This window comes from Pseudorasbora parva, chromosome 17 (genome assembly GCF_024679245.1).
Source record: "Pseudorasbora parva isolate DD20220531a chromosome 17, ASM2467924v1, whole genome shotgun sequence".
Taxonomy (NCBI): domain Eukaryota; kingdom Metazoa; phylum Chordata; class Actinopteri; order Cypriniformes; family Gobionidae; genus Pseudorasbora; species Pseudorasbora parva.
The window spans coordinates 3,262,785-3,287,601 of record NC_090188.1 but is presented as its reverse complement, the minus strand read 5'-3'; the positions used below and the strand labels follow the sequence as shown (position 1 = coordinate 3,287,601).

Genomic DNA, 24,817 nt, shown 5'->3' with positions numbered 1-24,817 from the left:
TAACATGAGCTCAACTAGATTCTGCTCCTTCTGGAGCCTGGCTCTAGTGGCCAGTTGAGGAATTGCAGTTTACATTACTTCCGTATTGGCTTCAAGAGAGATTGCAGGAGGTTGCCGCTTGGAATATATAGTAAAGTGTAATTTATTCCTGTGATCAAAGCTGAATTTATCATCATTACTCCAGTCTCCAGCCTTCACAAATCATTCTCATATGAGGATCTGACGGTCAACAAACATTTTGTGTTTATGACGATATGTAAACATATATTATATTTTTTTCCAGATTTGTGAAGACTCCCAATATCCCCCTTTCCAAGTCTGAAGAAAATGTCCATACTTAAAAAAAAAAAGAAAAAGTTAAAATGCATCAGAATATGGTAAGAGACCAAATTAAACCAGATTCATGCATTTTGTTAGTCCTCTGTGTCATGTATATGGCAAGCGTGGTATTTATTAAATTCATAATTATCATTAGCATCAATATTACTAATTAATAAAATATATATTTTTTTGTTAATTTCTGGAAATAATTAGCAGTCATTTTTATCACACACACAAAAAACTTGTGCTGCTATATGTTTTGTGGAAACCACGATCCATTCATTTTTTTTTTTAATTAATGAATAGAAAGATAAAAAACAGTATTTATTTGAAATAGAAATATGTTTACACTTTAAATGTCTTCAATTTAATGCATAACATAAAAACAATATGGCTGACCCCAAACTTTTGCATGTCACTGTATATCATATGTTAATAATATGTTTTTATGAATGATGAGGCAGTCTCTTGTGCATGTCTCCTTCACCTTGCTCCTTGCTGTAGATCATCATGAGGCAGAACTTGCGGGAGAGGCCGCAGATGGCACGCGTGGGCAGCGCCAGCAGGGACCCGAAGCGTTCGCCGTGAGGTTGGCTGAAACACACCACAGGGTCCGGAGTGCTGGGGGAACCCACATACTCACCCCATTTCAAGCCCTTTATCCATGGCAGAGGACTCTAGAAACCACAAGAGAGGATTTAAAGGCTTTAAACGATCATTTGGGATTCATTTAAACATTAGTGTTTATGTTTTGTCCATTACAATGTTCTCTAGAATGAGAATTTAATGACAATAGCAAATCAAGATTCATGGGTAAACTCAAGTGATTTAAATTAAGCCTTTTTTTAATAAGGAATAGGTAAACAAAGAAATAAAGTAACACTATTATGCTTTTTCGGATATGATCTTTCATGTAGTGTGTAATGTAGCCATTTGTGAATTGTAAAAGGTCTGCAAAGTGCAGATAAATAAAGTGATTGTCTGCTAAAAGGAGGAATCGATTCTGAACCGCTGAAAGGACTTAAGCAAAACAAAAGAGATGGCTGACCGCACACTGAATCCAAAAAAGACAAAGTCTAAGAAACGATATAATTATTTTTATTTCAATTGCATGGTGCAATAAAGTGCAAAGTGCAAGTGAGTTGAAAACAGAGGAGCATGAGCAAACGTTTCAGCAGGTTGCTATCCTCAGTGCACTCAGTGTAAATCTCCCGCTGACACGGGGCACGCTTTATTTAACAACAAAACTGACATAACATTTGAAATACTTTAAATATTAAAAATGAAAGGATTCCTCTTTGTAGAAGCGTTCAGTCTTTCCTCCATAAAAATAGTGAATCCGTCATGGTGCGAGCGCAACTTGCTTTTAAAGGGAATGAGAGATGAGACTCTGATTGGTTTATTGCACGTTACGCCCAAAACACACCCATGGCTCATTAAGAGACGAAGGACAACCCTTTTGGACCATGCACCTGGTGTGCCAACCGTTTTTCCCGTCATTAAACTAGCAAAAGGGGATTCGGAAATGCCCTAAGTGCACCTGCACCATGAGCTCAGATATTTAAAAAAGACTGTGAATCTTCAAATGAACCGCTTTCAGACTCTTTGAGAAATTAAGTGATGTGCAGTGTATATATTATGAGAAAATGAACGTTTTTTGACCTTTGATGCATGTAAACCTGTTGTAGGAGACTTCAAAACAAAATAGAATCCTTTAAAATAGCATAATAGGGGCACTTTAAATATTTAATGTGAAACTACATATTCAGCATTGTGTTTTCCGTACCGGGTATGTGGTGTCTTTGGGCTGCTCGCGGCTCTCTCTGAAGGCCAGCTGCACCAGGAGGCCCATGGCCGCCGGCAGCTCTGCATCCGATAGGAGTTTGGTTCCGGCTCGGTTGATGTGGGAGGCGTTGAACAGCTGTCTGGGAGTTTGGCCGTACGTCTTAATCATAGTTTCTAGAGCCCGTCGCTGCACAGGGTCTTCAACAGCAGACACGTCCATGCCAAAGTAAGTCTAAAGAGAGAGGAGGAAAACAAAAAAAACAAACTCGGATTATTTACGGATGCTAGTTAACAGGCTGAAGCGTATGTCCGATATGGGTTTATCGGTAACACTTTACTATAAGGTTGTATTAGTTAACATTAGTTAATGCATTAGTTAACATGAACTAACTATGAACAACCCCACTGTTCAGCATTAGTTCATCTTTGTTAACATTAGTTAATAAAAAATCCAGCTGTTCATGGTTTGTTCATGTCAGTTCACATTGCATTAAATAATGTCACCAAGACTTTAATAATGCATTATTAAATGTTGACATTAACATTAACAATGATGAACTAATGTAGTTAACTAATGAACCTTATTGTAAAGTGTTACCGGTTTATCAATAAAAACACATTTTATGCACATTTTGGGATATTGCATGTCAATATATAATATACACAACATGCTTCAAAAAAATTTCTAGGAACATTATACTTTTTGGGGGGATAAAAAATATGTCCTGAACATGTTCTTGACAAGCTTTTATCCACCCATAATGTTTTAAAAGATCAAAAGATGAAAAATATTAGTGTTAAGTGTACGTAAGAAGGAGTCGTACTGCAGGATGGAAGACATTGATGGCATGGACGGCAGCTTTGCCCTTTTGCTTGAGCCCAAACACCAGGTCAATCCACTGACACAGCGTCTGGGAGACTTGATCCGATTCCAGAGCCTGTCTGTGGATGAGGATGAAGAGTCGCGGGTCATTCCTGGCCCAGGGCGGCAAATTCACATGGTTCACCCGCTCGCTGTTCTGCCGCACGCCAAAGTCAAAACCTGCCAGAGGGGAGAGTGGGAAATACCACGCTAACATTAGATGTTTTTAATAATACGATTCTAATGAGGCAAGAAGGTTTAACATGAATATTCATTGTTAGATCTAGGTTACTTAAAGGTCCTGTTCTTCACGATTCCATCTTTCAAACTTTAGTTAGTGTGTAATGTTGCTGTTAGAGCATAAATAATACCTGTAAAATTATAAAGCTCAAAGCCAAGCGAGATATTTTATTTAACAGAAGTTCCCTTTCAAAGCCTACAGCGAACGGCCGGTTTAGACTACACCGCTGCACTTCCTGCTGTAATGACGTCACTAGAACGGTTTGTTGACGAACCCTCCGCCCACAAGAACACGCAAAATAGGGGGCGTGGTCTCGTTGCTCTCCCACGTGGAGAAGAGTGCGCATTGAGCGCTTGCATCGCCCCGTTATGGTAAGAGGCGGGACCTTTCTGGGCACATGCGCTAAGCTGCTGTCCAATCACAACACGGGACCCGCTGGCCCAATCAGAACTCGTTATGTATTTCTGAAGGAGGGACTTCATAGAACAAGGAAATCATCAGGCCGTTTTTAGGACAGAGGAAACAGCGCTGTACAGATAAGTAAATTGTGTAAAAAATACTGTTTTTACACGCGAAACATGAACTCATGTTATATTGCACACTGTAAACATAATCAAAGCTTCAAAAACACACGAAAAACGGGACCTTTAAAGGTTAGGTTCATGAGAAGAAAACCATGTGTCCACCTTCTCTGTTGACCAGAAACTCGGGCAGGTAGAAGAATTCTGGGATGAGCTCTTTGACATCCGTCATGGACTCATAGGATGACAGACGCCACGTGGTGTTCATGGAGTGGAACGTCCGGTCAGGAATATCAAAGCTCTGGTCTGCGACACACACAAAACCTTTCATTAGTTTCTTGTGTAGCCTAATATGGATAAACCAACTAAACTAATAATAGACAGAGAAAGAAGGAAAGGCTGGATGAAAGGCCTGATCATCTTTCTGAGGCTAATGCATGTAGCGCGAGACTTCAGAAAGGGCCTTTTCAATGACAGCCTTTAAAAGCATCACACGGACATGTTTGAAGACCTCGCTGCAAACGCAGGTGCTGTTACATATTAAAAACGTGGCGATGCAGAATCATAATTGAAGAGGGTGATGCTGCAAAAACCTCAGCGAGTTATGAACAGACAACTGTTTTTTAAGACATGGTTATATTAGATTTTTAAGTTTTTGTTTCAGAGCTTCTGTTTTCTTGAATATGCAAATCATAAACATTTACATTATAAGATACGAGAGGCTGTTAAAGGATGATGTTAGGTGCAACACAGCAGAGATTTTCCATATATTAAAATGTTTAAGATTAATATTGCTATTTATTAACCCTGTAAAGCCTGACATGTGAAATAATAGTCTGTCTATTTTTTAATGGAAAAGTTTATTGAACCTTTAGATAAAATCTAAAATGAATTAAGTATTACATTTACATTTAATCATTTTTGTATCAAGTATCATATTTGATACATCAGGCTTTTATGAAAAGGTTAATTTTATTCAGAAGCTGAAATTGAGCAAAAACTGATATTTACACTGGACAAAAAGTGATGCAATTCAGATGTTTGTAATGCAATCACTGAGATAGCAGATACTGAGATAAAATGCATTATCAATATCAATATCTGCCAATAATACGTCTTAGTAAGATGATATTTAAATGCTTAGTTTTAGGATCAAAGCTCTAGTTTAAAAAAAAAATCAATACAATGATGATATTCAATCATCCTTAATCATAATAAACCTTCCTCAAAAGCCTGATGACCATATTTGATAATCATGATTTTTATAATAAAGTATGTCTGGATAATCAAGTAAACCGAAGCTGCTTCAGTCCAGTAAGTGTTCATCTTAAAATATTATTAACAATATAAAAGTTATTCTTAGTAAACTAGTTCAGAAATTGCCTAAACTATAACTCAGACAATGGAAGGCATGTGTTAGATAAAAGTTTTGATTATATTGATAACTTGCATATTAAATATGATGCAGTAGGCTTTGTTGGGTTAGTATTATATTCTCATAATTATTTATTTTTTAACTCAGAAACATTTTTAACTCGATTCTTTCCGTTTTGGATTTACAACTATTTTGAATCTGTTTGGTCAAAAGGCTGAACAATTTGAAAACATTTATAGAAGTGTAACTGACCTTGATATGCCAGAAACATCTTGGTGAAGGGAGGCAGCCTGACCAGGAAGTGAAGGACGGTGCCGCTGTTGGAGTAGTGAGAGCCGTAGTGATAAGGCTGGACGGGTGGCATGGGGTCGTCCTCTCGCTTGCCCTTCCTAAACTCCTCTTCCAGATACTGTGGAGGGAATCGATGTTAGTTACACTTACACACACCTAATGACAGCGGCTGTAAGCTTTAAAAGCAGTATAAATACAAATGATCAAAGAGTGTAGAATGAAAAAGGCTGTGCTCCAAAACCTTGCTGTCTACTGCTTACACGGGCTTCTAAGGTAGCATGCTAATTGAAATGGTGTCTCATAAGTGATTAATGCATGCGAGACTTGAGTCACCATCGATTATGGGACTGATTTTTTTCTGGGATTGCCTTTCCTGCAAAGAACAGGATTAGTTGACTTCAAAATGAACATGTCCTGATATTTTACTCACCCCTATCTCATCCACGACGTTCATGTTTTTCTTTCTTCAGCCGAAAAGAAATTCAGTTTTTTGTGGAAAACGTTCCAGGATTTTTCTCCACATAATGGACTACAATGGGGACCAACGGTTGAAGGTCCAAATCAATGCAGTTTCAGAGGAAGAGCTTCAGAAGCTCTGACCGATCCCAGAGGAATAGGGTCTTATCTAACGAAATGATCTGTCATTTAAAAAAAAAGAATAAAATAAAAAGTATATAAGTAGTATAAAAAGAATCTACTTTTAAACCTAAATTGCTCATCTTGCAGTGCTCTGCGACGTGTCAAGGATTGCGCAATCACAACGGAAAGGTCAACGTGTGAAGACTAATGCAAACTCCCTTTACCAAAAAATACTCAATTTTCAACTTCAAAATCATCCGACATCATTGTTTTACCTTTTTTTTGCTAAATGATGTTTGTATTAGTCTTCACATGTGCACTTTGTAAATACGGGGGCGGAGCTTCTGCCTATGTCACGTTTTTTTGACGTTACTGCGCTATCCATGGCACGTCGCAGATTAGCGCAAGATGAGCAATTTAGGTTTAAAAGTATATATATTTATTTTTTTCTGAAGCCCTTCCTTTGAAACTGCATTGATTTGGGCCTTCAACATTTTGGTTACCATGGAAGTTAATAGTGATGAGAAAAATCCTGGAATGTTTTCCTCAAAAAACTTAATTTCTTTTCGGCTGAAGAAAGAAAGACATGAACATCTTGGATGAGATGGAGTAAAATATCCAGACATGTTAATTTTGAAGTCAACTAATCCTTTAAAGGGTTACTTCAGCGATTAGCATATGGCTTTGTATCAGTAGAAACCCTGGAGTATATTCAAATTATTGTGCTTTCCCCCCTCATATCCCCCTGAGACGAGAGATTTATGCATTTTATTTCTGGAAAAATTCCTCCTATGATGCAAATTGACGATTTTTGCATCATAGGAGGAATGTTTGCCCAGAGGCTAAAGACTACAGCCAGCAGAGGGAGCCATTTCCGCATGTTTTGAATCCGCGCATGGGGGATGGGAGATAACACTCAGGTTGCAGGGAGAGCTCAGCTGGCAGCTACAGGCACTCATTTAAACGGAGCTATGGTGAGCAATGTAAGTCTTTTAACTTCTCAAATTAATTTCTATGAAAGTTAAGCTTGTAAAGGCATGAACTGAAACGCGCCAGACTGAACTCGCGTTGTGAATGTATGCCGCGAGTGTAGTCGCGATTACCTCAGCTCTCATCACTCCTGCAGTCAGTGCTCAGTGCTGTGATACTCGCGCGGTGACTCACTCATTATATTGAACAGACACGTTCAGTTTTTAATTGTAGTGTCTTCTCTAACTCAGTCACTGTAATCAAGTTGGTGGCGTTGGGAATGGCACAGGGCAGCGAAGCATTCTGGGAATTGTAGTCTTTCATCCCCATGGGACAAAAATACATTTTCTGTCTTTTCTCAGTCTAGAAGACACCAAATTCAAAAATAATTTCACATTTCTACTACATTGATGACCCAGTTTAAATACAGATTCATCTTCCCAGCGCTGAAGTACCCCTTTAAGCCTGCGACACACCAAGTCGACTCTGATTGGCTGTAGTTTTTGGGCTGATTGAACATGTAAATCGCCGTTGGGCCGTTGGTGAGAGAGGGGACTCTGATTGGCTATGGCTTTCCTACCTGGGTGTTCCTGGGCAAATATTGTAATATTAGCATGAGCGGAGTGAAATAAAAAATGTGATCAGCGTGATTGATATTCAAAATGGTAAGCAAGCGCTGCTTTGTTTATATATAGACATATATATCTGCAGAAGTAGACAGTTGTCTCATTTACATGCAGACACAGAATGCTCATGCTAGTTGACAGTTGGCTGTAGTTTTCTCTGTGTGTTCAAGGGCAGCTTTTTTGCCCTGACACAGCTGACGCGAGATGACAACACAGTCGGCCTTCATCAGCGCTAGTTCTTTGGCGTCGGTTTGGTGTGTCCCTACCCTTAGAAGGCAAAATTCTCCGGGCGGCAGTGGCTCAGTGGTTCATGTAGGTTGTCTACAAACTGAAAGGTTGGTGGTTCAAACCCCGGTTCCACCTAACCAAGTGTCGAAGTGTCAATGAGCAAGACACCTAACCCCAGCTGCTCCTGACGAGCTGGATGGCGCCTTACATGGCTGACATCGCTATCGGTGTATGAATGGGTGAATGCGAGGCAAAATGTAAAGCGCTTTGGATGGCCATAGGGTCTGTTAAAAGCGCTATATAAATGCAGTCCAAAATAATGTTGCCATCTACAGTTTGGAATGCCCTTCGTGCTGGGAGAGTCTATTAGCGCTTTTCCACTGAATGGTAACGCTTGGCACAGCTTGGGAACAGAACAGCTCGGCTTAGCTCGCTTCGCTTTTTCAATTCGTGGTACGACTCGCTTTGGCTCGGTTTTGGTTTTCAAGTGGGTGGGAATATAGAATAATCATTGTAATGGTGCTTTCTCAACTTCTCGGCATGTGGACGTTTTTAACTACAAGACAAATAAGTGTTTCAAAGGAGGCTGATAGCAGCAAAAAAAATACTGCTGAAAACGAGTCTTAGACACTCGTACAACAAAGCGCAGATGACAACAAATCACTGATTTAAACAAGGGCGCACAAGGGTAAACTAATATGTATTTAGCAATGTGTTTAGGGTCTCATTCGCTATATCACTGTCACAAAAAGCATAATGGTAGTGAGTATTCTCTCTGAACAATCAGTGATCTACAGATAACATGTCGCTTTTTAGTATCAGTACGGACAAATTGAGCTGTACCGACTGTCCCATGGAGTGGAAAAACACCAAAAATTGAGCCATACCGAACTGTACCATGCAGTCGAAAAGCCTAAATGATATGATGCCTAAAAATGCTGTCTAACTAGGCAGCTGACCAGGTTTGGAACAGAGCCACAGTGTGATTGGTTAACAGCTGCTGGTGTAAACAGGAATTAAAGCCCTGTAGTGCTGCAGTACCCTGTAATTGTCCACATAACGGTCTTCCTTCTCTTTAGACTGCACTGCGATGGGCTTGATGAGGTTCCTGTTACATCAAACAGACAAACAGAAAGCAAAACGTTTGGAATAATTAAGATTTTTAATACTTCTGAAAGTCTCTTAGGCTCACAAAGGCACAGGTTTTATCTATTTTCTGTGTTTATTTAGCAAGGACACATTAAATTGATCAAAAGTGACAGAAAAAACGCTGTTCTTTTGATCTTTCTATTCTTCAAAGAATCCTGAAAAATAATATATCACGGTTTTCAAAAAAATATAAAGAAGCACAACGGTTTTCAAACTTTATAATTATTATGGAAATGTATAATTATATAATCTGATGGTGACACTGAAGAGTAGAACAATTCCATTTGTACTATTTCATAGTGTTGGTGACTAGCGACATTTAATAATTAGCCACAGAAATCGGCATACACTAATAATGTGGATGCAGGGTTGCTTCTGACCTGTAAATGGACGCCTCTTGCAGGTCCAGAGTCTCGCTGATGTAGTCTCTCAGGATGAAGGGGAAGACGGGATACTGCATGAGATCGTTGAAGGAGCGGCCCGCGTGCTTGTTGAGATGAGTGAGGTACTCGAAGTTGGTTATCTGTCCTGAGCTCCACAGGTGCGTGAGGGCGGTAATGTTCCCGTACTCCAGCAGGTTGGGCAGCTCTGAGGTCAGGATGTTGTGGTAGACGTCATCACGGAACTGGGATGAGAGAATGAAACAAACAGGAAGTTAGGGTTGGGAAAAATTCTGAATTCTAGAATTGTGTCCCTTTCAGTTCATTAGTGGGAATTTAGTTTTTTGCTTACTTTCATTTATTTTTGCCCAATATAAAATATACACAATAAAAAACTAGAAAATACAATGTATATACACTGCAGGAAGAGGCGGAAAACCTGTAAACACTAATTTTATGTCATCATGAATGATACATACAGTCAAACCAAAACGTATTCAGACACCTTTAACATTTTCTCACATTATTACAGTTTATTCACTATAGTTTAGAAAATGGTAATAAAATATGACAAGAGCTCAGATTTAAACTGTGTCAGAACAAACTCATCTTGATAATGTTGTCAGATCACTTTGATAGAAAGGGATGTAATGGATTACAATCAACCAATCAGCTGTTAGATTAAAGTACACCATTAGATAATACCAATTTAGCTCAACTAATGACAAAGCAATGCTTCATTTTGTTCCGTCTGTGGTGTCAAAGGTCGCGTTAGCAATTAAAGAAAAAACACTTCAGCAAAACATGCTCAGCTCAAAGTGTTGGAATTATTTTGCTCCCAAATTTTTTAATCAGTTTTACAGGAAGTAACCGTATGAAGAATCTTTGGGTATAATTTGTCACAGTTGACTTTTTTTTTTGCTCTCCTCACTTACAGTAATCAATTTAAGTGTCCTGAACAAACTAGTGAAACATTATATCTGGTGTCTATCTAAATATTTTTTGGTCTGACCCATCGAATCTTTGACTATTCGGGGTCTCCCATAATATATATATATATATATATATATATATATATATATATATATATATATATATTAGGGCCGGGACTCGATTAAAAAAAAAAATCTAATTAATTAGAGGCTTTGTAATTAATTAATCGAAATTAATCGCATTTTAATTGCATATAAATATTTGACCTGAGAACAATGAGAAGTAATTTTTCACATGTATTTTTAGTATACCATTGAATAATGACTGAATACATAAGCTTAATCAACAAAATATAGTTTATTTATTTCAGTCCAGCAGACCAGCGCAATGTTTGCCATCAAGTGTAGCAAAAGCATATTTGTGATATTTGAGGCCCGATGTGCTGCGGTGATATGCAAATTCCTTGTTGTATAGCTTGCACAAAGCCGTGCTCTTGACGACGCTTCCATTCTTTCGTTTTTTAAAACAAAATTTCCCATCCACGGGGCCAAGCAAAGCGGTCTCATCAGCTTCTTCGTTCATGTTCACTCATGCCCCTGCGTCTCAATCAGCTCCCTAGTTCACTAGTCAGGGCACCGATCAGGACATAAGTCAATGGGCTGACTCCCTGATCAGTGCCCTGACTACTGAACTAGGGAGCTGAATGAGAGGCACCCATGGTTTGTTGTTGTCGTGACTCCGGAGCGAGCACTAGTTGGTGTTCCAGTATAATCGGTCCGTCGAAACTCATTCCTTGAAAAACGTTCCGCGGTGCAAAAATAAGTGTGGTTATTTATTTTATTTTTTTGCGTAATTAATTAACGCGTTAAAGTCACGTAATTAATTAATCTTAATTAACGCGTTAAAAGTCCCGGCCCTAATACATATATATATATATATATATATATATATATATATATATATATATATATATATATATATATATATATATATATATAAACTTTTTTGCTCACAAGTCTCTGTGGCTAGTGGTTCTCCAAAGTTACTAGCCACTCAGCATTTTCACTGGCCACAATCTTGAGACTGATACCATGGGGAAAAACTGTCATATAAATATGTTTAATATTCACTCATAATTTGTTAGCAGGTTTATAAGGCTGCTGTCACTTTAAGACCTGATGCACGGATCCATTACACTGTTACACATGCGTTTTCTTTCTCAAATCTTTACATTCGCGTAAAATAGAACTGGCCATGTTTACGTGAATACTCGCCAATACCGGCATTGACATTATAGTGTGTGTAAGTGACTGTTCAAGTGCAATAAGCAGTGTAAAAGAACTCAATTTAGTGCTGAGAGTGGCTTTATGTGAGTGTGAGCACAAAATCTGTGGGAATGAGTAAAATTATACGCAATATGCACAATCCCACGAATTTAAAGCCCTGTAACGGCAACAATATTCATCCGGAGCAAATGAAACAAGTGAGTGAGGAGAGGTGGTTTTGTGTGTCAGAGAGATGAGAGAGAGAAAGAGACGCTGGTATCATGTCTTTGAGGAAAATGAGTGTTGGAAGCTACACTGCAGTTTATTATTTCAGATGTCTTTTAAGAAGTGTACAACTGAAAACTGTATATATTATATATAAAATTCAACCTGCCAAAGTGGCTAGTAGTAGTGACTGCATTACACGCCACTGCTGAAATACACACGCTGTTACATAGCTATGCTTTCTAGTCCTCAAGAACCATTACTAGACCTAAACGCCATCTAAATCACACAGGCCCTGTGTAGATCAGCAGCTAATGCTCGAGTGTGTGACAGTGGCATTGTTACCTTGGTGGTATCAAACGCGAGCAGCAGCGTGCGGCCGTTAGTGAGGAAGATCTCCATAGCATTATCTCTGAGCTGCCACCAGCGCTTGTGGACCTCCTTTATCTCCTCATATGTCCAGGAGAAGGAGGCCGGTTCTGTTTCACCATGAGGACTCTGGGAAAAGGACACACTGTGAACCTCTAAAACACATGTACGCCTCGTAACGATGCCTCTTTTGAATAATTGTGAATAATTTTGTATTAAAGGAAGTGTATGTAAGATTGTGGCCAAAACTGGTACTGCAGGTGTATCCCCTCCCCCTCTCCCCCTGACTCGAGGTTGCCAGATTGGCTGCAGGATCAGCAGGAACGTTTGTAGATCTGCAGCTGAGGTAACTAAAGCAGATCTGGCAACCCAGATGCCCAAACACTACTGACTTTGTGATTGGTCGATAGGTGGAGGGCGGAGCTTCAGGCCAAAACACAACATGTCAACATCAACATCAGTTAAGGGCTGTAACAACTATTAAATGACAATATCCTGGCCGGACTACTGTTGTCAGTGATAGAAGTATTTGAAATGAACATGATTTCTTAATGTCTAGTGACATATCAGGGCCATTTTATGATTAATTGAAATACATTTCTTACATACAGTTCCTTTAAATATTTTACATTTATTTTCGCTTTTTTATTTTTCAATTTGATGGACAAAAACCAAAAGATCAGATCAGAACAGTGTCCTACTGTCACATTATACTTTTACAAAAAGAACATACTTGGTTATCATGCGTCTCAGCGACATTATCCTCCACAAAGTACATCCCAGATTTTCCTGCAGACCCGTAAAACACAACAGATCATTTTAGTGGTCACTTAACAGCCAACACAAGGATCATGTGATGGAGTTGAAGAGAGCGGGTGCACGAGTCTTACCCAGCAACAGCTCTCCTGCCATCTCTCTAGAGGGCGCCACACTTATGCACCTTCTCGTGAACCTAGATCAGAAGAGAAAATTATGCACATCTGTGGGATGAAACCTCAGTGCGACTCTGAAAACCAATGAGTGGCTGCTTGTAAAGAGTGAGTACCTGATGGGCTCACTGGTGGCTTTGTCCTTTACTATGGATGAAGAGGAGTAAGCCTTGTCCTCAAACAGGAAGGCTAGGGGAAGCTTGATGGCATCTGTGAAGGGCAAACCACAAGCATGAGGTCAATCATTTCTTACATGTGTCATTCTCATTTGGTCATCTAGAAAACACATTCAGGTCACATTTAAGGTGATGGATCTAATACCACTTAGGTGTCTTGTTATTATTTTGCAAAGGGGTAAGGGAGCAACATTATTTAATTTTAGGCATTTGAAGACCAATTTAAAGGGTCACGAAACCCCCTGTTTCAGCAGCAGTCACTTCTCACCAGTTTTGAAAAAGGCTATAAAAGTGGGCGTGGAGACTGACAGCACATTAACAGCTTCTGATTCAGACAGTTTTATTTCACTCTCATTAAAAGCATCAAAGCTTCCCACAAATTACCATTAAGTTACACGCATCACAATACACGCTTTTTTAGATATAGTAATACTGCACCAACTACATTTGCCTTGTCTGGCAAATGATTGAAAACAAGTGATTGTTTTATATTTCCGGTTAATAAACAAAATCGCAGATTCTGTAGAATGATTGTGCCTGAATCCAAATGGCATAGGACTCAGATAATGGTTTGTCTCAAGATGTGCATCAATTGTTTTGAGACAATATTCTCCAAGACTTTAGAAAAGACTGGAAGGAGACTAATAGGGCTATAATTACAGGACATTTTATCATCTCCAGACTTAAAATGAGGTGTTACCAGAATTGTTTTCCCCATCCATTTGGGAATTGCCATATTTAATCTAAATATTAATAAGATTGTTCAGAGGCTGGACCAGAAAGCTACTAAGTTTTTAAGAAAAGCTGTATCTAGATTGTAAATAATCTTATTTATTTACTATTTTATTTACCACTCATTTACTTAGACTTGTTTATTTACTTATTATACTTCTTATTTACATATTTATTTACATACTAATTTTATTGATGTACTTATTCACACATTTATTATTATTGTTAACTTTTTAATTTACTAATTTAGTTCACAATTTTACTTATGTAATCATTTTATTATTAATTTACTTACTAACTTATTAAATTGTTTTTTTTAAACTTCTACTTATTTATTTATTTACTAATTTCACTAATATACTTTTTTACATATGTATTTATTTATAATTTTATTATTATTTACTTACTAATTTTGTTCCAAATTTTACTTCTATCCAAATTGTATTTTTTTTATTTTATATAAAATGTACTTACTTGGTGTGAAAACTGACCTAGACATGTTTTTGAAAGATTTATCTATTTGTTTCTGCTATGAGTAAATAAACTGCACCATGAAAATACAAAAGAAATGTTCTAGATAATCTAGCAAATAGTACATTATGATCTGATGTTGCTTTCTTCAGCTCACCGTCTAGTTTGCGACGGTCTTTGAGCAGATATTTGTTAGGGATGGTGAGGTAGCAGCGCTGGAGGCGTCTCCGCTCTCGGTTGGGTCCCTCGGTGGGATCCAGCTGCCAGGAAGTGGGGTAAGATGACTGATCGTACCACACCGCCCTGTTCCATGAGGAAAAATAACAGCGTAAGTGTTTAGAAACAACATGAGGATGAGTAAATGATGACTTGAATAAACTTGAGTGAAGTTTTAGTGCGCGATAATAGGGACTTTAAGCAACAGCAACTGATGGAACAGTAACAGCACCTGGAAGTAAACAGTTAACACAAAAATCACTAAGCAACAATAAAGAGGACGGTGTAATGGATCGTTTAACATCATTGATACAATGCAAAATATATGTAATTTAAAAAAGCAAGGAAATGGTTGCTTTTGGCATTGGTATGTAAGAAATGTATTTGAATTAATCATAAAATGGCCCTAATATGTCACTAGACATTAAGAAATCATGTTCATTTTAAATATTACCATCACTGACAACAGTAGTCCGGCCAGGATATTGTCATTTATAAGTTGTTGTTGCAGCCCTCAACTGATGTTGATGTTGACATGTTGTGTTTTTGCCTGAAGCTCCGCCCTCTACCTATCTACCAATCACAAAGTCAGGAGTGTTTCGGCATCCGGGTTGCCAGATCTGCTCTAGTTACCTCAGCTGCAGATAAATTCCTGCTGGATCCTGCAGCACAACTGGCAACCTCGAGTCAGGGGGAGAGGGGATAGTGATTGCAGTACCAGTTTTGACCACAATCTTACATTCACTTCCTTTAAATTATAAACAAATACAATTAAAATAACTATATTTTACTTATTTAATCTGTCACGTATTAATGACTACAGCAAATCAGCTGCTCTCCCGTAGTAGACGGTTACAGTAGAACGTCACAAAGTAGCATTTAAAGTCGCGCAAAAGAACGCCAGAACGCCGTTGCCGTTCAATCAGCGGCTGTTGCTTAAAGTTCTTGTTCCGTGTGGAAAAATAACATCGTAAGTGTTTGGAACAACATGAGGATGAGTAAATGATGACTTGAGTAAGGTGAGCGATACTGACCGGTCGTGGGTGAGCTGCTGCACGAGCTCCTGCCAATGCCTGCTGGCGCTCAGGTCGGTCTTGTAAAGGCCTCTGATGTGCTGCATGACCTTCTTCCGCTCCATTCCCTGCCTGAGAGACACGTTCTGAGTGATGTCAGCGGCGATCTTCGAGATGTCCTTCGACTTCCCATCCAGCCTCTGCAACAAGCTGAAACGAAGAACGGAAAAACTCAGAAAAAGTGCATATGTTTGTGTATTATTCATGGATGCAAACAGGTGAGAAAAAATGTGACAACATTGCGTGTATAGACAAAACAAATTCCACGTTTAAAAAAAAAAAAAATTATTTACTTTTCATGCTAATTTCTAGACACTATTAAGTATATTTGCATCTGCCTGAAAACTAAGTCTAACAGGTAAGAGGTAAAAAGTTTTGTGTTTTATGCAGGGCAAAACAACCCTTTATAAATGATTCAATAGATATGTGAGCTGAATACATAAACAAAACAAAACAAGACAACAACAACCAGATTAAATGTATGTTGGAAATCATCTTAGCTTCATTAACACTCGAAACTGAAAACTGAAGATCCCACTGGTTACAATTGCATCAATATGGGAAACTTTGTACACCACCCTATTTCTTTATTACCTTGTAATGTCACTCTTCACAAAACTAGAAAAAAAAGATCAGCCTGAACAACCCCCTCTCCCTCCCCCAAAAACACTTTCTCATTGGATCTATGCAAATCTCGTAGGTGACCTATTTTGATCTCAAAAAGGTGAATTCTCACCTAAAGGTGAGATGTTTGCATCTATGATTATTGTGTTTCTCTCAGAGCGCTCACCTCCTCTGCGTGTTGGCCAGCTTTTTTTCCCAGGCTCCTTTGCTGGTTCTTGCCTCTGACTCATATTTCAGTTGCTCCTTGAGAAGGAAGAGAGAAACAGCTTTAGTTGAACATTAATAAAATACATAGGGCCCTATTTTGACGATCTGAGTGCATGTCTGAAGCTCACGGTGCAGGTGCACTTAGTCCGAATCCACTTTTGCTGGTTTAACTATGGGGAAAAGTAGGAAAGACTGAATGCTTCTCCAGAGAGGAAACAGATCTGCTTGTCCAATGACACTTGCTTGCTCGTCATTACTGCAAATAGGTAGGCTAATTCTGATACATGCAGTGACTATCCATTATGACACATAGGCATTTTATATCTAGGAACAAAATCTTTTACTTTTAATCCTTTAATTTTCATATGTATAATGTGTGTGTGCTGCTGCGCATCCCTGTGTGTGTAACAAGCAGAGTGTATGTGGGTGTGCACCTCCTATAGGCTCATATTACTAACACACCCTTTAAATAACACATAAATACTACACCATTGACTTTAGAGCCGGTTTTTGTTAGTCAATGGTGCAGTCGTTTTCAGTTCCTCAAAATAGAAACACACCAACAATGCTCCTGAACACACCTGGTTTTCAGAACAGGCGCCCATGGGCGAACAAATGCCCCAGTGGATTTGATATTTAAACAACATGGAGCTGCATGTAAAAATGAAAACTGCGTCGGGCTGAAACTTGCGCCTGGTGCCACATTGCGTCGGGTGTATGATAGGACCCCTACACTTTAACTGAGCAATTCAGGACTACATTCTATCAACAAGTAGTCATACTACTAACATTGGATTCATGGATTCCACTCTATCCTTCCAGCAACACATTAAAAACATTACTAAAACGGCATTTTACCATCACAAGAACATCTCTAGACTCCGGCACTGCCTCTCTGACTCTGTGGCCGAGACCCTAATCCACTCCTTCATCACGTCCCGACTTGATTACTGTAATGGTATCCTGTTTGGTCTGCCTAGCAAAGCTACTAACAGACTACATTATGTACAGAACTCTGTGGCTAGGATGCTTACCCACACAAAACTTGGATCTCATATTACTCCAATCCTCAAAAAACTTAATTGGCTGCCAGTTAAATCACGGATCAAATAAAAATTTCTCCTCCTGACGTACAAATCTCTAAATGAACTTGCACCGCAGTATCTGACCTCTCTACTCCATCCTTACAACCAAGCCCGGTCCCTGCGGTCCTCAGACAAGGACCTGCTCACTGTCCCAAAGTCCAGGCTACGGACGTTTGGTGATAGAGCCTTCTGTGTTGGTGCACCTTCACTCTGGAACAAGCTTCCTCATTCCATCTGCTCTGCATCATCTCTAGCAACCTTTAAAAACCAGCTTAAAACACACCTCTTCACTGAGGTCTATGGACCATAGCTGCTCTGGTTTCTCTCCCTTCCCCCCTTCCCTTCCCTTGCTGTCTGTTAAGCGTCCTTGGGTTTCGAGAAAGGCGCTATATAAATTACAGTTATTATTATTATTATAACATTCACAAGGCAAAGATGATTTAGTGAAACTGCAAAAAAAAAAAAAAAAAGGCTCATGCAACCTGTGCAAGAAACCAGGTCTAATACTCTTATGACCTCGTAGAGTGTGTTTGGACATGCACACCTCTTTGATGGCTTTCAGGAGGTCTGGTTTGGCTGGAGCACTGGGTGGGATGCATCGGTGGCCGCAGAGTTTCAGCGCCGTCATGAAGGTGTTGGCAGCCGTCTGCTCTTCTTTGCTCAGGGAGTCTTTGTGGTCATGTAACAGCTCGTAGAGATACAGAGCCAGCTTGGGCCCGTGCTAATAACACACACACACACACGCGCACACGCGCACACGCGCACACGCGCACACGCGCACACGCGCACACGCGCACACGCACACACGCACACACAGGAGTGATTAGAGGAACCTGTCTTTTGTGGAATTATTAGTAGTATTAGCACTACATCCATTTGCCATATATCAATATTATTTCAGGTCACCTTCCATTGTAGATATCAGATTTGCCAATTAAAAACCCATATTGATCAACTACATACACATTTGCAGAGCATCTACAAACCCTGTTTTCCATATTTATGTTTTTTTTTTCAGCCTGGACCATGTATTTGTGCAGCCATTAGTGATGAAATCCGAGGTGAAATTTAGAAAAACGTTGCGAAATTGGGCAAGGCTGGGCAAAATCTCACCACTATTTTTGATACAATAAGTGAAATATTTAAATTCACACAGTTCACAACACAAGTGTATTCGGAAAAAGAATAAACGTCAACCAGAAAGGATACAGCAATTAAAATATTTGGCCATTTAACCCCTTTGAGTCGGCATCGCGCCAGTGTGATCAACTTGCTTTTTTTCTTATCAGTGCCAAAGAGACTAAAAGAACTGTTGTTTTTTTATCATTCAGGCAAGTGTTATACATCATTATAAGTTTCTATAATTTTTGGAGTAAAGTTACAATAAAAACTAATTGTTGTGCTTCTTGCAAAATAAAGAAAACAAACATGGCGTGCGATTTGCAGCCTCTCTGCCAAAGACACTACTACAATAGATAGTAGTGAATAGAAACATTTTTAAATCTTGCCTTAAAACTTATTTTTTTAGGGTAGCTTTTAATTGCACATTTGTATCAATTTTATATTGTTTATTATTTTGCACTGTTTTGTTTCTATTATGTGTACTTTGTTTTATTTGTTTCTGTAAAGCGCTTTGAGATGTACATTTAAAGGCGCTATAGAAAATAAAGATTAATTATTATATTCAAATGCAAAGCATTTGAAATATAATGCAGTAATTTTAATGCCATTTAATTTAAACACACACACACACATATATAGTGCAGTCAAATTGATTAATCGTGATTAATTGCATCCAAAATCAAAGTTTGTGTTCACATAATAATTATACACAGTACACAAACATATATTATGTATATATAAATACACAATCATTCATGTATACATGTGCATGTGTATATGTATGTATGTGTGTACGTACATATATATATATATATAGCGTGACTGTTTTCAGATTAGTGCCACACTCTGTCTGTCTCACACTCTATACATGCCACGCTCTGTCTCAATTGCCTGTATCCACTTTTGTGTCCTTAAACATTAGTTTTTTTGGTTCTGGTTTTTTAGCTTGTTTTCTGTGCACCTTGTCACATATCAGCTTTTAGACATTATTTATTTTTTGTAATAAGTCAGAAATGACAAGGAGACGCTTCACGCAATAGCAAGTCAATGGAGACGGTTGGTTTGTTCCCCACCCGGTGGGCGTGTCTTTCAGATTATGACGCGTGTCGCTCTGTCTCTATGCAGAAATTAAGAAAAAAAGAAGACACATTTGTTCCAAAAGTGTTACAAATTGTGTCAGCTGACTGGAAGCTGTGGTGGTTAATTTACAATCCCAATCCCCTCACCCCCCAAAACTGTTGTGATACATTTCTGTTATGTGTAGTTTCTATGCACAGTTGGACAAAATTAGGTGATATTAAATTGCTTTATGCAAGAGTTGCCATTCAGATGAGTCTCTCTGAGGGTTATTGATGTGTTTTTTTTTGCCAGTCTACAGTATAATGGAGAAAGCAGCAGCGCTGGAGGACTGAACACAGGCACTGCTGCTATGGAAACAGTCTCATGAAGATGTTTCTGTGGGTTATTTACTGCATGTCAGAGGAGAGCTGTGGCAGCGCTGCATGTGCAGAAAACCAGCCCAGTGAAATGTCACTGTCGTCCTCCCAATAGAGGAAGCGTGCATGTGTGTTGTCCTTTGGTTGAAAACACTAATCTGAAAACTGTCAGCAAATAACCAAAGCAAAATGTCACAGTCTCTGGTCGACATGTAGAAACAAAAAGCCCTTTCTGTCAACATAACGTTGTGTCAGTGATGTGTTTATCGTCCTCGCTCACCTCGAGGCCGGGGCTGAGGCTCTCTCTCAGGATCTCGGAGTAGCTCTGCTCGTGAACGAACTCTAGCGCCGCCCTCCTGTCCTCCAGAGGGACCGCGGGGCTGAGCGTGTGTACCAGCATGCGGCCGATCTGAACCCTGAATGTGTCCCGGCAGGACCAGAGGATTCGCCTCCACTGCTGGCGAGGGGCGCCGCCACGGCCGCTGCTGCCCTGAGGAACAACACCATCACACAAACTGTGTTAGAGACAATAGAAAGATATACACTGCAAAAAATGCATTTCTTACTTAGTATTTGTCTTGTTTCTAGTCTAAATATCTAAAAATTCTTACACTGTTAAAGACTTGGATTCCCATCATAAACATAGACAAAGTTTCAAAAACTAATGTTGGACGTTTGATGGAGTATTTCTGTGTCAAAAATACTCCTTCCGGTTTCTCACAAGTTTTGGAGAGTTTTTTTTGAGTATGGCTCGGCTTGACGTCGATAGAGCGGAAGGTCCTTGTATGGGCCGTACGGCTCTTCTCCTGGAAAGGTGTGCGCGCGCGCGTGACTAGATGCACGTCACCCATAAACACTGCTCTCAGGTGCAGCAGATCCACTAGTCCGTGCAACCGTCTGTCGCGCCGCGCTCCACTTTATTCCTATGGGTGACGTCGAGCGACTTCAACGCTTCAGCACAGCATTCCGGGAAGGCAGCGCTGCATTTGAACCGATTTGAACGCAGAAATTACAGGAAGCGTCACAACATAAGCTTCGGTCGCAAAAGTGGATCTCCACGGTCTCTGCTGTCAGGACTTCACGAAATCAACAGTTAACTTACAAAAGAAGTGTGTTTTTGACGGAGCGGTCCCAGCGATAAAGGTTCGGTCGTGCTTTGGAAGCAGCCGGTGAGTAAAACTCAAATGTCTGTTGTTGGCTATCGTCGCGTAAGTAAACATCAGTAAACGACACGATCGAGTAAAACGTTGACCAATATAGGTGTCAGTTTGTTTATTGGAAAACCACCCAAACATAATCCTAGCGTTCTCACAAAGCCTGCTTCGTCATTCAAATGCGCTAACGGACTCCATTGTTGTTCTCTGTATAACGTTACACTAGTCTGACGTGCAAAACCGTTTTGCTTGCTACTGCTAAGGTTTAGTCGCATACAATAGTCCATAAACCGAATCATGTCCTCATAAACTGCGAGTAAACACACACAGGCCACTAAATACAGTCCATACCACAGAGACGGACGTCCTGCTGCTGCTGTTTCTCCTGTTCAGTTTATTTCAGCCTCCGGATCTGATTCTGGATCATATCTGTATTAGTTGAATCTGATAGCCATGGTTTATTTAGGGTAGCATTTTCATCTCCATGCTTGAGGATGTCAGCTTTCAGAAGCTCTCGTGCAGTAGCTGCGCGCTCGTCATTCTTCAGCTCCGCCCACTCGATACGCCTCCAGGCGCTCGTTTTTTTCCGGAAAGACTCGGTACAGCCCATATTTCTTTTATAAATATAATAAAACTAAAGACTTTTTGGAGATATGAAGGATGCAATACTACTCTATAGGTACTCAAGATTGGCATGAGATTGACTGAAACTGAGTGTTTCACCCCCCCTTTAAGAAACATTTACTAGACATGTAAAAATGATTGTCATGTTTCGGGAAAAAATAACTCAAGAGAGTTTTTGCTTAAAATAAGCTAAAAAATCTGCCAGTGGACTAAGTAAAATATTATTGTTTTAAGATTATTTAGTTTACCCCATTGGCAGATTATTTTGCTTATTTAAAGCAAAAACTCTCTTCATTTTGAGTTATTTTCCCCCCAAAACAAGACAATTACTTTTGCTTGTCTAGTAAACGCTTCTTGTTTTAAGAATTTTTAGATGTTTGGACTAGAAACAAGACAAAAAAAGCATTTTTTTGCAGTGTAACACTAACATAGAAATGTGCATTTATCACATGAACACAAGGTTGTTGTTTTTTTGGCCATTAGGCATACAGACCAGGATTATTTTCATTAGTTAAAATAAATTAATTACTTGAAATACAATAAACGTTAACTGAAATAAAATTGCGGCAACACTTTGGTAATGGTATGGTATGTTTAAATAAATCATGAAAATGACAAGACACTGTGTATAAATGATTATTTTTCAACAACCAATTGGAGTAAAAACATAATTTTATAATTAGATTTAGAAGTTAATGCAAAAACTGCCCAACGTGAAGTTTACATAGAACCAAAAGTAGTCCAAGGCACTCGATGGGTGTATTGAGAAAGTTAAAAAGCCTTTATTTTTTCATGGCTTAAACATTTAAAAATTGGTCAACCCAACGAGTGCCTTGGACAACTTTTGCTTCTAGACTTAAATTATCCTACACAACCAAAGAGCACCGAGATTTTACACCCTGTGCAGCACTTCTTGCATTCCTTTGCTTTGGTGAAGTTTAAATATTTGCATACAATGTGTTATTTGACTGTTGATTCTAATAAATAAATTGATTATCTAATAAAATAAATAGCAACTGAATTTAGGCTAATAGTTTGGGCTCTGTTGTTAACTTTTAATATTAAAGTAATGTACAGTAAGGGCTCCCTATATAGTTTACAGCATTATCTTTAAAAATCTTTTAGTTTTAACTAAATTAATTTAAGGACAGGCACAATTTGTTCAGTAAACACTGTTTAATTAAAAATAGAAGAAATATTTTGCTTAATTTCCTCTCCCCTGCTGTACCGAACCGTCAGTTTTGTGTACCGTTACACCCTTAATGTAAACGTATCCAATGTGCACAGAACACCAAAAATATAACCAGTAACAAACAAAAAAAGGGTCATTTGATTTCATGTTGACGTCTACTGTAAGTGATTACCAAGCTGATTTTTATGCCCTCCATCATGAGTTTGAGAATGTCTTTGCTGAAGCTCTTGGTGTTGCCCGGCGGGAGCGGGGTGGAAGGGGTGGAGCCGTTCTCCTCCGATGTCTGTTCGGCAGATAACGGCATGGACATGGAGTGATCAGGAGACTCGGGAAAGTTCAGCAGGTCAAAGAAATCATGGTTGATGTCTGGAGAGTAATGACAAACTGTCAAATTTATTCAGCCAACATGTACTGTTTCTTGTTATCACTAACAAAAAAAGTATTCTTTGAAGTAACATTCAGAAAGATGTAAATTGCGGTAACACTTTATTTTTGCGTCCAATTCTCACTATGAACTAGTTGCTTTATAGCATGCAAAAAAAGCGCATATTAATGCCTTATTCTGCATGACCATATTCTACATCCCTTAACACTGTGTCCTAACTACACGCGACGCCACATGATTTACATGTTAATTCGAGTTTTGACCAGCCGCGACGGCGACACGTGATGATTTTATTTTAGAAACGGTTTCTATTTCTGCGAATTCGCTGCTGGAATAACACCACAAAACATGACAATGATAAGGTGTCAGGTAGTGTTTATGTGCTTTATTTAATGTCAAAAGCCTGTAATGTGACTTTGAATATTATTTAGTGCTCAGCTTTGTAACATAGTCGTACTAAAAGCAACAATAGTTAATTCACCTCAGATCTTAAAATGAAACAAATGGAAACAAGAACGTTCAAACTGTGAACAAACAAGTATTTTCTATGACAAAGATTGTTTTAGTAACTCGTGTGTATTTTAGTAAAGTTTAAATGGTGTAATATTTGATTTGAATATGTAGGCAGCTACTTATTTATTTCCTTTACTTATCGCTGTTCTGATCGGCTGTGGTTTTTAACTGATTTGTCGCATCTCATAGTCGCTCGCATCTGGTGTGGACAGACAAATTGCTTGTCGCTGGAATCTTGTCGCGCCACATGTAGTTAGGACACGTTGTAACCCTGTCCAATACCTAAACTTAACTTTACTAACTATCAATAAGCATTAATTAGGAATGTATTGAGGCAAAAATCAGTCAATAGTGAGAATTGTAACAAACTAAAGTGTGACCTAAATTGCATTAAAGTGTTTTTCAAAGGCTGCAGCAACGAGCAGATGTTTGTCGTGTGTACCTTGATAAATGAGTCTATTTACGGCCAGAACCACGAGTCTCTGCAGTCGCTGGACGAGCTCGGTCTCGCTGGCTCTGATGGGGTTTTCTTGACTCATCCTGCGCTGCATCATCTGGGTAAGTTCATCACTGGCTACGGAGCGCATCCGCGTCAGCAACGAGTCCGACTGGGCCAGCGTGAACCGCCTCCGACCTGATCAAAACAAGCTTGAAGTTAGTTTGAGGCTAGAGGTTTATTAAAGAGTTAAGTTCACCCAAAAATGTACTCTCTCCTCATGTCGAATCAAACCCATAAGACCTTTGTTCATCTTCAGAACA

The 24,817-nt window shown here is 39.1% G+C and overlaps 1 protein-coding gene across 4 annotated transcripts in view; it reads right to left on the bottom strand.

Annotated features, from left to right (window-relative positions):
• lyst (lysosomal trafficking regulator) overlaps window positions 1–24,817 on the bottom strand; it is a 133,127-nt gene that overhangs the window by 17,909 nt on the left and 90,401 nt on the right. For all 4 annotated transcript variants that reach the window (XM_067422034.1, XM_067422035.1, XM_067422037.1 and 1 more), the window contains 18 exons: window positions 24,501–24,692; window positions 23,333–23,526; window positions 20,471–20,680; window positions 18,177–18,353; window positions 16,507–16,583; window positions 15,678–15,866; window positions 14,585–14,730; window positions 13,165–13,258; window positions 13,010–13,071; window positions 12,853–12,908; window positions 12,096–12,248; window positions 9,328–9,572; window positions 8,840–8,906; window positions 5,358–5,514; window positions 3,896–4,036; window positions 2,931–3,148; window positions 2,108–2,338; window positions 809–998 (listed from right to left, as the gene is read on the bottom strand). In XM_067422034.1, coding sequence (XP_067278135.1) covers window positions 809–998; window positions 2,108–2,338; window positions 2,931–3,148; window positions 3,896–4,036; window positions 5,358–5,514; window positions 8,840–8,906; window positions 9,328–9,572; window positions 12,096–12,248; window positions 12,853–12,908; window positions 13,010–13,071; window positions 13,165–13,258; window positions 14,585–14,730; window positions 15,678–15,866; window positions 16,507–16,583; window positions 18,177–18,353; window positions 20,471–20,680; window positions 23,333–23,526; window positions 24,501–24,692 — 2,799 coding nt within the window. The remainder of the gene's footprint in view (window positions 1–808; window positions 999–2,107; window positions 2,339–2,930; window positions 3,149–3,895; window positions 4,037–5,357; window positions 5,515–8,839; window positions 8,907–9,327; window positions 9,573–12,095; window positions 12,249–12,852; window positions 12,909–13,009; window positions 13,072–13,164; window positions 13,259–14,584; window positions 14,731–15,677; window positions 15,867–16,506; window positions 16,584–18,176; window positions 18,354–20,470; window positions 20,681–23,332; window positions 23,527–24,500; window positions 24,693–24,817) is intronic.